Source organism: Mytilus edulis, chromosome 12 (assembly GCF_963676685.1).
Source record: "Mytilus edulis chromosome 12, xbMytEdul2.2, whole genome shotgun sequence".
Lineage (NCBI taxonomy): Eukaryota > Metazoa > Mollusca > Bivalvia > Mytilida > Mytilidae > Mytilus > Mytilus edulis.
This window is the reverse complement of record NC_092355.1, coordinates 49091245-49103206: the sequence shown is the minus strand read 5'-3', so window position 1 is coordinate 49103206 and position 11962 is coordinate 49091245. Positions and strand designations below refer to the sequence as shown.

The 11962-nt window shown below is 31.3% G+C and overlaps 1 protein-coding gene across 1 annotated transcript; it reads right to left on the bottom strand.

Moving 5' to 3' along the window:
• Positions 1–1509: 1509 nt before the first annotated feature.
• On the bottom strand, positions 1510–9653 carry LOC139497156 (solute carrier family 22 member 6-A-like). Its single transcript, XM_071285245.1, has 8 exons — positions 9318–9653; positions 8011–8432; positions 7535–7768; positions 6289–6420; positions 5503–5585; positions 4781–4898; positions 3004–3076; positions 1510–1708 (listed from the first exon to the last, which is right to left on the bottom strand). Exons 3-8 carry the CDS (start codon positions 7633–7635, stop codon positions 1574–1576), a joined length of 642 nt encoding a protein of 213 aa, XP_071141346.1. The 5' UTR covers positions 7636–7768; positions 8011–8432; positions 9318–9653; the 3' UTR covers positions 1510–1573.
• Positions 9654–11962: the final 2309 nt, after the last annotated feature.

Sequence of the window (11962 nt, the reverse complement as noted above, 5' to 3'; positions counted from 1 at the left end):
TCGCGTTTCGTTTATAAAAGACTATCAGTGATGATAGAATCACTTATAAAGGCAAAATGATATACGAAGTTGAAGGGCATTGAGGACCACACTTCTGAAAGGTTTTGCCAAATACAATAGTTTTACCAGGTTATGTAGATGTTTAAATCTTATCAACTTCCTGTTTGCCACGTTCTTTCTATTCTTTATATTGAATATAAAGCTCAACACGTATTCAAGAACTTTCTGTATATTTCATTAACTTTCATATTTTGGGCCTTCCTGATAAGGATAAAACCCAGAAAAGCGCTTATTTGATATACTGTTATTGGAAAAGACAACAAATGCGTTGCATTTTTCTTACCAACTACAAATTATAGCTTTTTGATATTTGATACAAAGGTCAAAATGTCGTTTGCTTTTTCTTTATTGTTGTCTAGTTTCACATTGTTTGGTACATGTATATCCGTATACCCTTCACTCAAAAGAAAGAACGGAATTTCAATTTAGATAACAGTAGTTTACCGATGTTCCAATGTCACAATTAGATTAAGAATATGCAAATAAGGTAACAAAAAGTAAAATCACAAAAATACTGAACTCCGAGGAAAATTCAAAACGGAAAGTCCCTAATCAAATGGCAAAACCAAATGATAAAACACATCAAACGAATGGAAAACAACTGTCATATTGATGACTTGGTACAGGCATTTTCAAATAAAGAAAATGGTGGATTGAACCTGGTTTTAAAGCGCCAAACCTAACAAATGAAAGTTAAGGTAAATTCAGGAACTCAAGAATGGACGAGACCGGATGTGTCGACAGGATAAACATCTATATAAATATCATATAAATAAGTTAACGGTAGCTCACACTAAATCTTGTTTTCACTGATTTTATTGTGTGGTCTCTTTGACACACTGCTGATCGGCATAACATAATTATGTTAAATCTTCCAAATGTAGAGAACAACAATTTTACATCTTGACAAGTTCCATTTGCTTATTTGATTCTAACAGTTAAAGAGGGTGGTAAAGGGGGTGCTTGCACGAAAAAAACGTGAAATAACACATAATTTCACGTTGAACGTGAAATAATTTATGTCATGAACGTTGCACAAAAAATAAGACTTTGTTGTGACTGAGTCACTGTCCTCTTGTATATATATATACACTCTCTGTTTTACTTAATATTCCCGATTAAGTATACACATTTACAATATAAATGGTTTACGGCTTTTAAAAAAGTATATAACGATCTTCTTAACTTTTAACATGCAAATAAAAGAACAACATCATAGGCTTTTCAGCTTTATCAAAAAACAAAATTCAATCAATTTTTTTCTTGACGATCCCTGCCTAGTGTTTGAAATTTATTTGAAAAATACCAAGCACGCAAAGTAATCATTTAAAAATCACGATCCACGTAAAATTAAACTAGCAGAACACGTTGAACGAGGCACCTGTCTTGCACGACTGAACGTCAAATAAAAACAGTAAAAACACGTTGAATGGGAAATAAAAACGGCGATCACGTTGTACGAAAATAACCCTTTACCCCCGTCGTTAAACATGATATAGTACAAACATTTTATTTATAGCTCTTCGTTCTCGTCTATGGTGTCTTTCAAAGCTTTCCTATTCGTCTCTGGTAAAAAGACTAAACAGATGCAAGAAAGAAGGAACAATCCTCCAAGCAGCAAGTAAGATAGTCCTGGAATATGTTTACTCTGAAATATAAAATGTTCACTCTATACAAAAAGGACAAATAGTATGATTCTACTTATCTTTCCAGTGCCATTCCCAAGTCAAAAACAGGCCACACAGATATATTTTCGAAAACAGTCATTCTTATAATCTATACAAAGGCAAAACTACTTAAAAGGGCACATGCAACGATTAAGACAAAAAATTAAAATACGATTCTTTTTGTTTAAAGTACTGATAAAAGTGAAATTTTAAAATAATATTTCGTTATTAACAGCTAGTTTTGTCTAAATTTTAAAAATAAGCTCAAAAACATCGCTGATTTTGTATTTACTTGCAGGTCAATAATTTAACCTAATTGAGATAAATAAGAGGATGTGGTATGAGTGCCAACGAGACAACTCTCCATCCAAGTCACAATGTATAAAAAGTTAACAATTATAGGAACCCTTTTCATGTATCCTTCAATTTAACTCCATAGCTGGAGATGGGTTACGCATGTACTAGATTCGTTTAGCTATTAAAAGGAAGAGAACGTCAACATTGAAAGTGTAAAATACACATGAAATGCTGAAACATTTAATAGATTCCATGCATTGATGATTGTTTATTTTATACTTTTTTGTAATATTGGATATACGTTTTAGTATGTTTTAAATATAATATGAGATTTTGAGTCAAATCGGTGAACATGAATTTGACAGCTAATACCGCTTCAATACTATTTATTATATACAATGTCTTTGCATCATTCTTTCTAAGTTGGTTGTGTTCTGCTCATTGACTCTAACAGTAGTGTCATCAATCTTCATCCACAACAGAAATTCTACATTAGCATTAAACATAAAACAAGTCCACTTGTTCAGTATTTCGCTAAACAATGCACAGAGGTTAATTCTGAGACAAATTATTTCAGGATCATCTTATTACCTCTAATGAGATTTTTTGCAGTGTCCCAAAATGAGACAGTCTACAACAAAATACTAGTGAGGACATTGATGGATGGTAAACACGATATGGAATAATTGATTGATTGGTATTTGCTATACGCCGCCTCTGAAAAAATATAATATTTTGCGGCGAGGGGTCAACATAATATATTGCACTACCAATATATGCTGACAGCTTTTGGTAATTCATTTATAGTAAGTCTAAAAACGCGGTTAAAAGACAATAAAAGATATGAACGAAGGAGCGTTTTAGAATTTTTCCCTAACAAAGAACTATATTTTTATCAAGCCAATATGGACTTTTTGTTTGGTAAATACCTTGAAATACGGTACATTTGATGTTTTTATACTCATACGAAACTACTTACTGCGAATACTAGCTGTGGCGCTGTCATTGCACCTACACGTGCTACAGAATTGTTCAGACCGAAACCTACATTTCTGTAATAATAAAGTTGACAATAAAAATAAAGTAATAAAGTGAACAAATTGAACAAAAAGGTATATGGAATATAGATATAAGATACTAAATAAATAATCCATACAACATTTGTCAAACTCAGACAGTGATTCATCAAAGTTGATGAATAGATACTAGTACTTGAAGAACAACGGTTGAAGTTCATACGATTCCAAATGAAGGAAATGCAATGTAATTTATCCTGCACTCCTCCTATTTGAGCAGTCAAAATGCGTTGACTGTATATTTCTATGTCATATACAGTCACTGACCTGATATTACTTTTCTCATGAATATTTAAATAGAAATTGACGAAATTATTAATTAATTATTCATACGACCTATTCAACCTGTTTTTGGTTCCAATGTAAACAACGACATAAACTTATTTTTTTTGCAATTTTTGGAAAAAAAACCATATTTCTCTTATTAATATTTTTGGTTTGCAAACTATACTCTTTGACACATTCCCCATTTCCATTCTCAATTTTATATATCATTATGTTTTATGCTTATTGTTGATATTTTAGTTCATTCTCAAACAAACTTGTTCATCATCGACTGGAGGTAGATGTACATTTCATTGTGCTGTACATTTCCTCGCCTGCATGATATGAGGCCTTTTTATAAAAGGGGGAAGTTTCCCAATATTTAAATCAAATACTTACATACACACTAAACAACAATTGAAAATGTACTATTTTAGATTGCAGTATAAAGACAATAATAGTGCATTGACTTGACATATCAACGATATAAGGATTCGGCCCGAAACGGGGAAAAAGCTCGGCAGAGCCTCGCATTTCCCCGTTTCTAAGCCTCATCCTTATATCGTTGATATGTCAAGTCAATGCACTATTATTGTCTATGTATTTGTTCAAATTTGTCATTTGAAACTTGAAATTTAAGCCACAATTATCTTTCCTTTATAGAAGGTATCTCTCGTTATATAGTAAGCAATATGAAGGTATTACTGAGAAACCTTCACTAAAGAATTATTTTACATCAACTAACATTTACGTGAACTTCGAATATTGGTAAACAGTTTTCGCTCCGATTGCTGTCAATTAAGATCTATCCAGTTTTCAAAAGATTTCAATTAAAACTATGAAACACATATTTGAATCATTCTAACATTCATTTATTCCGCAGGCACACTTGTCCTAAGATGAATTTGGCTATTCATTTATGTCCTTTTTAGTCATGTAGTGGCTAACGTTTCTACTTTTTTTTTTAACTTGAACGCCTCTGGCTTTCAAATAACGGGGGTTTTATCGTTCCACTTGAAGATTAATCTAGAAAACAACCCGGCTACTCATGATTGTTTTTATCAACAAAGTAATTCAGGTTATTTGAAGGAGATTGTTGATGTGTGAACTTAACAGTTCAGTCACAATTAAAAAAAAAAGTCGAGAGGACTTTATGTTAAATTTCTGAGTACACAACAATTAACTTCGTAAACATAGCCTTTTTTATAATTAAAAAACAATGCACCAAAAATTTTGTTAAGATGAAACATTTCAAGAACACTTACAGAAATATTTCGCCTGTGTAGAAATTCACATTTGTGACTTCATCAAACTGGTTTATACATATATAAACATTCTGGTTGCCATGATGCTAATAAATTCAATAACATACTTGCATAAACTATTGGAATTGTTAAGACGTGTTTCTGATAATACCTGACAACTGTTGGATATATCTCAGACGTAAGGATGATGAGGGAAATCCATCCCGAATTAACACACATTTTAGACGTAAAGGCAAAACCATTTACCAATTGTCCTTTATTGTTTAGATCTAAAAATATAATTACTGTAGCTATTACATAAGATAGTAAACTGTATTATATTAATTTTTATTAATCTAATTTTGGAAGTTACGCGTCTTCTGATTGACTGACGTTATTTTGTTATCAGCCCATACACATAATTTAGTCATGTGACCGTGACGTCGTCAACGTTTTTCCATGGTTTTCTACGCTTTAAAATAGAATTTAGAATTAAATTATAAGAAATGACTGTAATATTTTTTATGTCTATTCTAAATAACATAAAAAATGTGGTGCACACTGTTAAATAACCCGCTACGCGAGCTATTCAGTGTGCACCAAATTTTTTATGTTATATCTTCATAGACAGAAAAAATATTACAGTCATTCCTTAAATAAAAGATTGTCACCTTAAGAGAGACCAAACATTTTTTGACATAGTATATGCAAAGCAAACTTGGTAGGTGTAAAAAAAATAAAGAACATTATCCATAAAGGATCTAACGATCTTTAATATGCAAAGTTAGAGATACAGCGACGGATGTTTAAGAAAGAGTAGAATATAATGAATTTAAGTATTTGCTTCAAATATTGAAAGATTTACAACACACTACAAAAAATTATATACTATACCTAGAAATTGTAGAATTCCAACAGCAATTCCTGTTATTCCTGCAACTGCAAAGAATATAAAAGTAGTTCTCTTCCTACCAATCCTAAAAAAGAAAGTACTAGTACATTGTAAAATAGTATTTAAATGACTTAAAATCCTTAAAACAGTTTGGGGAAAATCGTTCTGATAGTAGAAATAAAACTAAGGGTCGATCCATTCTGGTCATCAAACCACGCTCCTTTGCAGTATCAATTTCTTAGATATTCAGCGACAAGTTGGTCTTGCGCATACACATATTAGCACGAAGTTAGTGAAAACAAACTTCTCTGAATTTGGATTTAAAAACACGATACAATTACGAAAATGACAAAGTGGTCAAATAATAAGGAAAACAAATATTTTGCCCTCGATATCGTTTCTTTTCATGTTGTAATGTGCAATGTCAACCATAATCTGTTCCTAGTGTGACATTCATATATTACTATATGATTTGTTCCCGGTGATTCTTGTTAATTATTTACGGACATTATTTTGCATGTACTAGTCATATTTTTTCATATATTGAGTAAGTATTAAGCTTTTTCTTCTGTTAAATGCATATAAATAACAAATATATTCATTAAAGTTGTGTACACCGTTATGCAGACATTACCAAGTGTATTTGTTTATAAATAATGCACGTGTTGAATGTATATAATAGGTCGAATGGTTTTCATTTGTTGTGTCAAAACTGTAATAATTTTGGGTTTAATAACTACACTATATATAAAGAAAACTACAGTGTATAAGGCATATACATCACTTACTTATTAGCTATAAAAGACACCAATATTTGAACTACGTCAACAAGTCCAAGAAGAACTATATTTAGGTAAAGATTTCCAGATAACTGCTGTACACCAAAAGAAATCGCAAAGTATCCATATCCACATGATATCCTAGAATAAATACTTATAATGGCAAACATAACAATATCCACATAAAATCATTATAAGAGAGAGATTGTATAATATTCAAAGGGACAAAGTAATATTCAAAAACTATTATCATAAAATACGAAATTAAAAAGGGAACAATTATACAAATTTGACTTGCACTGTTTTATTTTACAAAAGTCAAAAAGTTTAACTGAAATAATGCTGACTTTTTATAGATCTTGAAAAGAAATATAAATTTTAAATATTAAAAAATAAAATAAAAATAAAGGATGAGTATTAATTTATGAGAGCAGAATCTGCTTACTCTTCGGCCCTGGTTTTTGGTGGGGTTCGTGTTGCTCAGTCTTTAGTTTTCTCTGTTGTGCTTTGTATACTGTTGTTTGTCTTTGTGTAATAAATGAATTTATTTTCGTGTTGGATTTTGTTTTGTGTTTAGGGCATTTGAAGGGGCGAATGCAACTTCTCAAGGCTCATTTTGCTTTTTTCAATTGCATATTAATGGACATTGAAATGTTCGCGATGATGATAAGGAGAACTAGGACCAATATTTCCTTAATTTAATTTACACCATGGCAATATTTTAAAAATCTTTGTGCTTTATGCTTCATGGTTCTAAAAATAGTTTTGCATATTTTTAAATACGTCGTCAGATTATAAACATATAAAGAATGCACAAAAATGCAAATTTGAGATTTTGCCAATTTTTTGGCATTTATTCTAAAAACTGAACAAGATTGAAATTGTAAATAAAAACCCAAAGTTATGCATTATTTTTCGGATACCATTGAAAATTAATTTATTTTGGATAGCGATGTCCTTTGATGCAAAATTTGACATAAAATTGCTTTGTATCTAATTACATTTAACAGCAACATGTAGCGCGGTTTTTATGGAGATATGTGAAATTGTAAAACTCTATATTATAAGTTTATGATTTAGACTCTCTAATATTCCATTTTAAGTAGGATAGACTTTGAGATTTTGACCATTTAAATGAAACAAATGAAGGGCAGGCAATATGTCCCTACTGTGTTCTCGTCTACTGTGAATCTAGTGAATTAGAAATGAGAAAATAAAGCACACGCGAAATACATGTACGATATGGTACACTTACCAACAAACATTCAAAAGTAAAGAGTCTTTTAAAAGATGTTTTGTCTTCAAAATATATACAACAGTGTGTTTTCTATCTCTAGTATTTTCGGTCTTTGACATAGCTATGACGTCACACAATTTAACAAAATCTGGTGGTGGTTTTCCATTTAGTTTTGCAATTTTTATTAAAACTTGGTGAGCTTCTTTGACTTTATTTCTTGACACAAACCATCTGTAACTTTCTGGTACAAAGCTAAAAAAACACAATATATACAATATTCGTACGTACATTGCAGCAAGGATTTATATAGAAATAGTATTATAGTATTGTTGAGCTCTTCTCTTGTATTCTAGTTACACTAATAAGTTTGTGTAAAGTGTCAAATTTTTGTTGTCATGTTGATCCTTTTAGTTCTTCATTTTCATTTTCTGTTCACAGCCATTAAAATTATCCATCTTCTTTGCTATATAACCTACGTTTAAATGCATTCTTACCAATGTCCAATCAGCCATGGTAGACACAAAATAGCAGTTGCAATCTGAATGCTTTGTCAATCGTGTAAAATCCAGCAAAATAATCCAAAAATCATTGTTCCTATTGGCCAAGCTGGAAATGCCACTATACCAGATCTATATTTAGTTGAAGTTAGTTCAGCCAAAATTATAATGTAAATTGTCAAATACCATCCACTTGCAATTCCAATGAAAAATCTCAAAACTGCAAACATTTGCCAGCTTACTGAAAAAGCTGCCAAGAGGTTGAATGTGAAAAGCATAATAAATGAAACAAAAAAAGTTGGTTTTCTCCCGAACAAATCGCCGATCTGACCGGACATGAATGCACCAAAAAGTAGTCCTGCCAGTTGTATGGTTGTTATTGTTGATATTATCCATTCTTTGTCACATGTTAGGTCCCACTGAATATTAGATGTAACAATAAACTTAAAAACAGTAAAACATTTTAGGCATTCTAGCTAAATTTTCAAATTTGAATGTTTTGTCGCATCAACACACATCAGCAATTGTTTCAAAACTGAAAACAATGTTACCTAATGATGCAGCATTTGAAATTTCTTTTTGCACACAATAACATTGGTTAAAAAAAATTAGGTTGCAATATTCTTTTGGAAAACATAGACTTTTAGATTATTTCTAAGTTAAAAAAGAAAGGATGAAAACGCCACTGATTTTGACCTTTTATGATGAAAATTAAAAAAGCATTACACATACATATACATAAAATAATATCTCTAAGATATTCACCAGATATTAGTCTGTTTGATATCAGTATTCATACTGAACACTATATTTTCAGTTTTATTTATACGTTGTATTAGGATGTATGTAAGTATTATATATTAAAGATGTTTCGAGGAAAGATATTCAGAGAAAAAAAAGCATTGAATTTTATTGAAAGAAAATATAAGTGTACAATTTTGATTGATATTTTGTTTTGAATATCTTTTTTGTTAAACTGGAGATATGTTTATGCTCAAAATTTTAAAATCGGAATAGCCATTCTCGTCCGTTTTTGATCATTTTTAAGCATTTGTTACTCAATGACTCAGTTAAACACATTTTTAACGATTAAAATGTTCTGCGAAAATGACTGTACTTGTGGAAAAGATAAAAGGGATAATTGAATACCCCTTCCAAAGGTTTCGATTCTTGAATAATTCCAAAGGCTTGGCCTTCGAATTCGAAAGACATCATTTCAACATGCAGTTATTTGTTATCATATGCTTTTAGCATGAAAGATCTGCAAGAAGTATCGACACACTAAAAGCCGGATATATAATTACCTTATCAACTATTGTAGACATGGAGGAATCAAATGTCTTTGAAAAGCAAACCGCTTCAGTTGTAGAATTATCTGGCTTGCACATCATTTGAGATGTAATATTTACCACCTGGCCATTCTTTGACAACCAGTAACATGACCAATTTGGCTCTTTCCCACCAAATGCCATCATCAGAACACTGAATGCAGCTGGCACCATGCTTCCATAAACAAGACAGTAAAACAGTAGCTGGAATTTTCCACATACTCCTAAATCAGTTAGGACGCTTTCTAAATATTCGTTGACGTCTACTGACATGTTCTGTATTGTCACAGATTTACTAACTTGAAGAATAGCTGTGAAAGTATAATAATTTGTATAATGGATTATTTTGACAGTACAAGCTATAAACTAATAATTACCAAAAAAACAGATCTATGTCAGACTTCTGCTTTATGACATTAAACAAGATTGAGTATTCAGTAAGATTTGTGTGCATAAAACACGATTGAGTACTACGTACAATGTGTGTATAAAACCAGACTGAATATTAACAACGATTTGTGTGCATAAAACCAGATTGAGTATTAAGCACAGTGTATGTGCATGAAACCAGTTTGTATTAAGTACAATGTGTGTGCATAAAACTAGATTGAGTATTAAAGTACAATATTTGTGCATAAAACAAGATTAAGTATTGACTACGATCTGTGTGCATAAAACCATAATGAGTATTATGTGCGATGTGCGTGCATGAAAACCAGATTAATGTGCGTATTCGTGTACTATTTAATCTTGAAGACTATAGACAACTATTTGTTTAGTGTACACATATAATAACATGACACATACTAGAAACAACCATATCGTTTGAAAGATGGTAGCTTACCGTTTAACTCAGTATAACATCCATATTATAATAGAAAGATTAACAGTAAAGCATATTGCATAGTATATACTAAAACACCTGGTATTACATGCAAAGACGTTATTCGAAATATAAGGTTTTCCCAAGAAACTGCAACTTCTGAAAGTTTTGTCCTGGCGACAATATGAAACGATTCTAAAGCAGGGAAGACAACATGCCTTTACATAAAATGGCACATAAGATGGATATACACTAAATTTCAAAACAAATATTTACATGTTGGACAAGATTATCATATCGCCTTGTCATCAAATCATTTATCTTAACAAACTTAAGATATGAACTTGAGATAACACATAGTAATCTTCGTATTATAAATTAAAGTGTGTACATGATAGCGACATATCTATCTTTAATGAAATAGAGATGATAGACAGAGGACAAAGATGAACATTTTGATATTTGAATTATTTTGTTAGGCATTGTGAACTAAAAATTGACCAGTTGATGTATCTACCTATAAACCTTAACGATCTTTCATTTAACCCAACAAGTTCTTGCATCAGACATGATGGACATTTATTCAAATTTTGATGAGTAAAAAAACCCTGAAAAGACCCAAAGTAGTTATAATTAACGAATCTGATTTCTAATTATAAATTTTTAAAGACTTTACAATTTGAAAATAATGAGTGGATATTGTTTAACCAACCCGGTAATGCATATCCCATACAGACAAATTCAGATAGAAAGTTTCAGTGTTGACCGAAAGTTTCTGAAGAAAAGGAATAAAAGGAATTTCAAGTTTCATGTATTTATGTAGAATAGCACATGTTACATAAAATGCAAAATATCGCAATTGACATAGGCAAGATGGCAAATCACCAATTTTTAAATTATCAGAAACTTAACCCCATTAACCGGAATCTCAGTGTGATGTACCTAATGGTAAAAGCTCAGGACGATGTACATGTATGTCAATATACAAAAAGAGAAACCAAGGAGTTGTTAACTCTTTCTAATGGGCCACCTTTGTGGGATCGTTTAAACTTGGAGAATTCAAATTCGCGTAGGCTATCTTTGTAATCAAAGACCCTCATGTGAAACGATATTATGTAACTTTCGAGACAAATAGACTAATGCTTCAGAATACAAAGATCACAAACGATATCGTACTTGAATAAATGTAAATATATAAAACACTAATATCGCCTGGAGTGCTTGAAAATAGATCAACTGACATTGGCAATGCAATTGGAAACACTGCATGTACTATTATGACCTAAAAAGGAGATACTTGTTAAATTCATTCGTTTGGTCTTCTTTCGGCGATGGCACTTCTCTGCGATAAATATTTTTGTGCTGAGGCGGCGTAAAGCAATCACCAATTCATAAATTAAAGCATAAGGTAGCACTCCACAGATAGGTGTGTAGTTTCGCATTTTGGCCCCTGTGGATTTGTCAAATATGAGAGCTAGTGTGCAATAAAATTCATTTTTGGATAGCTGAGTATTTAAAAAGCCTTTGTATTGGGTTAATATGAACATGAAGGTCATGTAATGTATGTAATATAGGCTGTTTTCTGTATGACAGTCCGTATTTGCATGTCCGTACCATACATTTGTCCGGCAATTTTTGTTATGTGTTTTTACAACTTTTTGTCGCACGAACTTTGTGATAAGATTTTACGAAAAAATGAGGCGAAAGACACCCGTTTTTTATTTGATCATTTGGAAGATTAATGTAAACAGTTTCTAAACAGGTATCACTCAAAGGCATTGAAATTCTAGTTTGATCC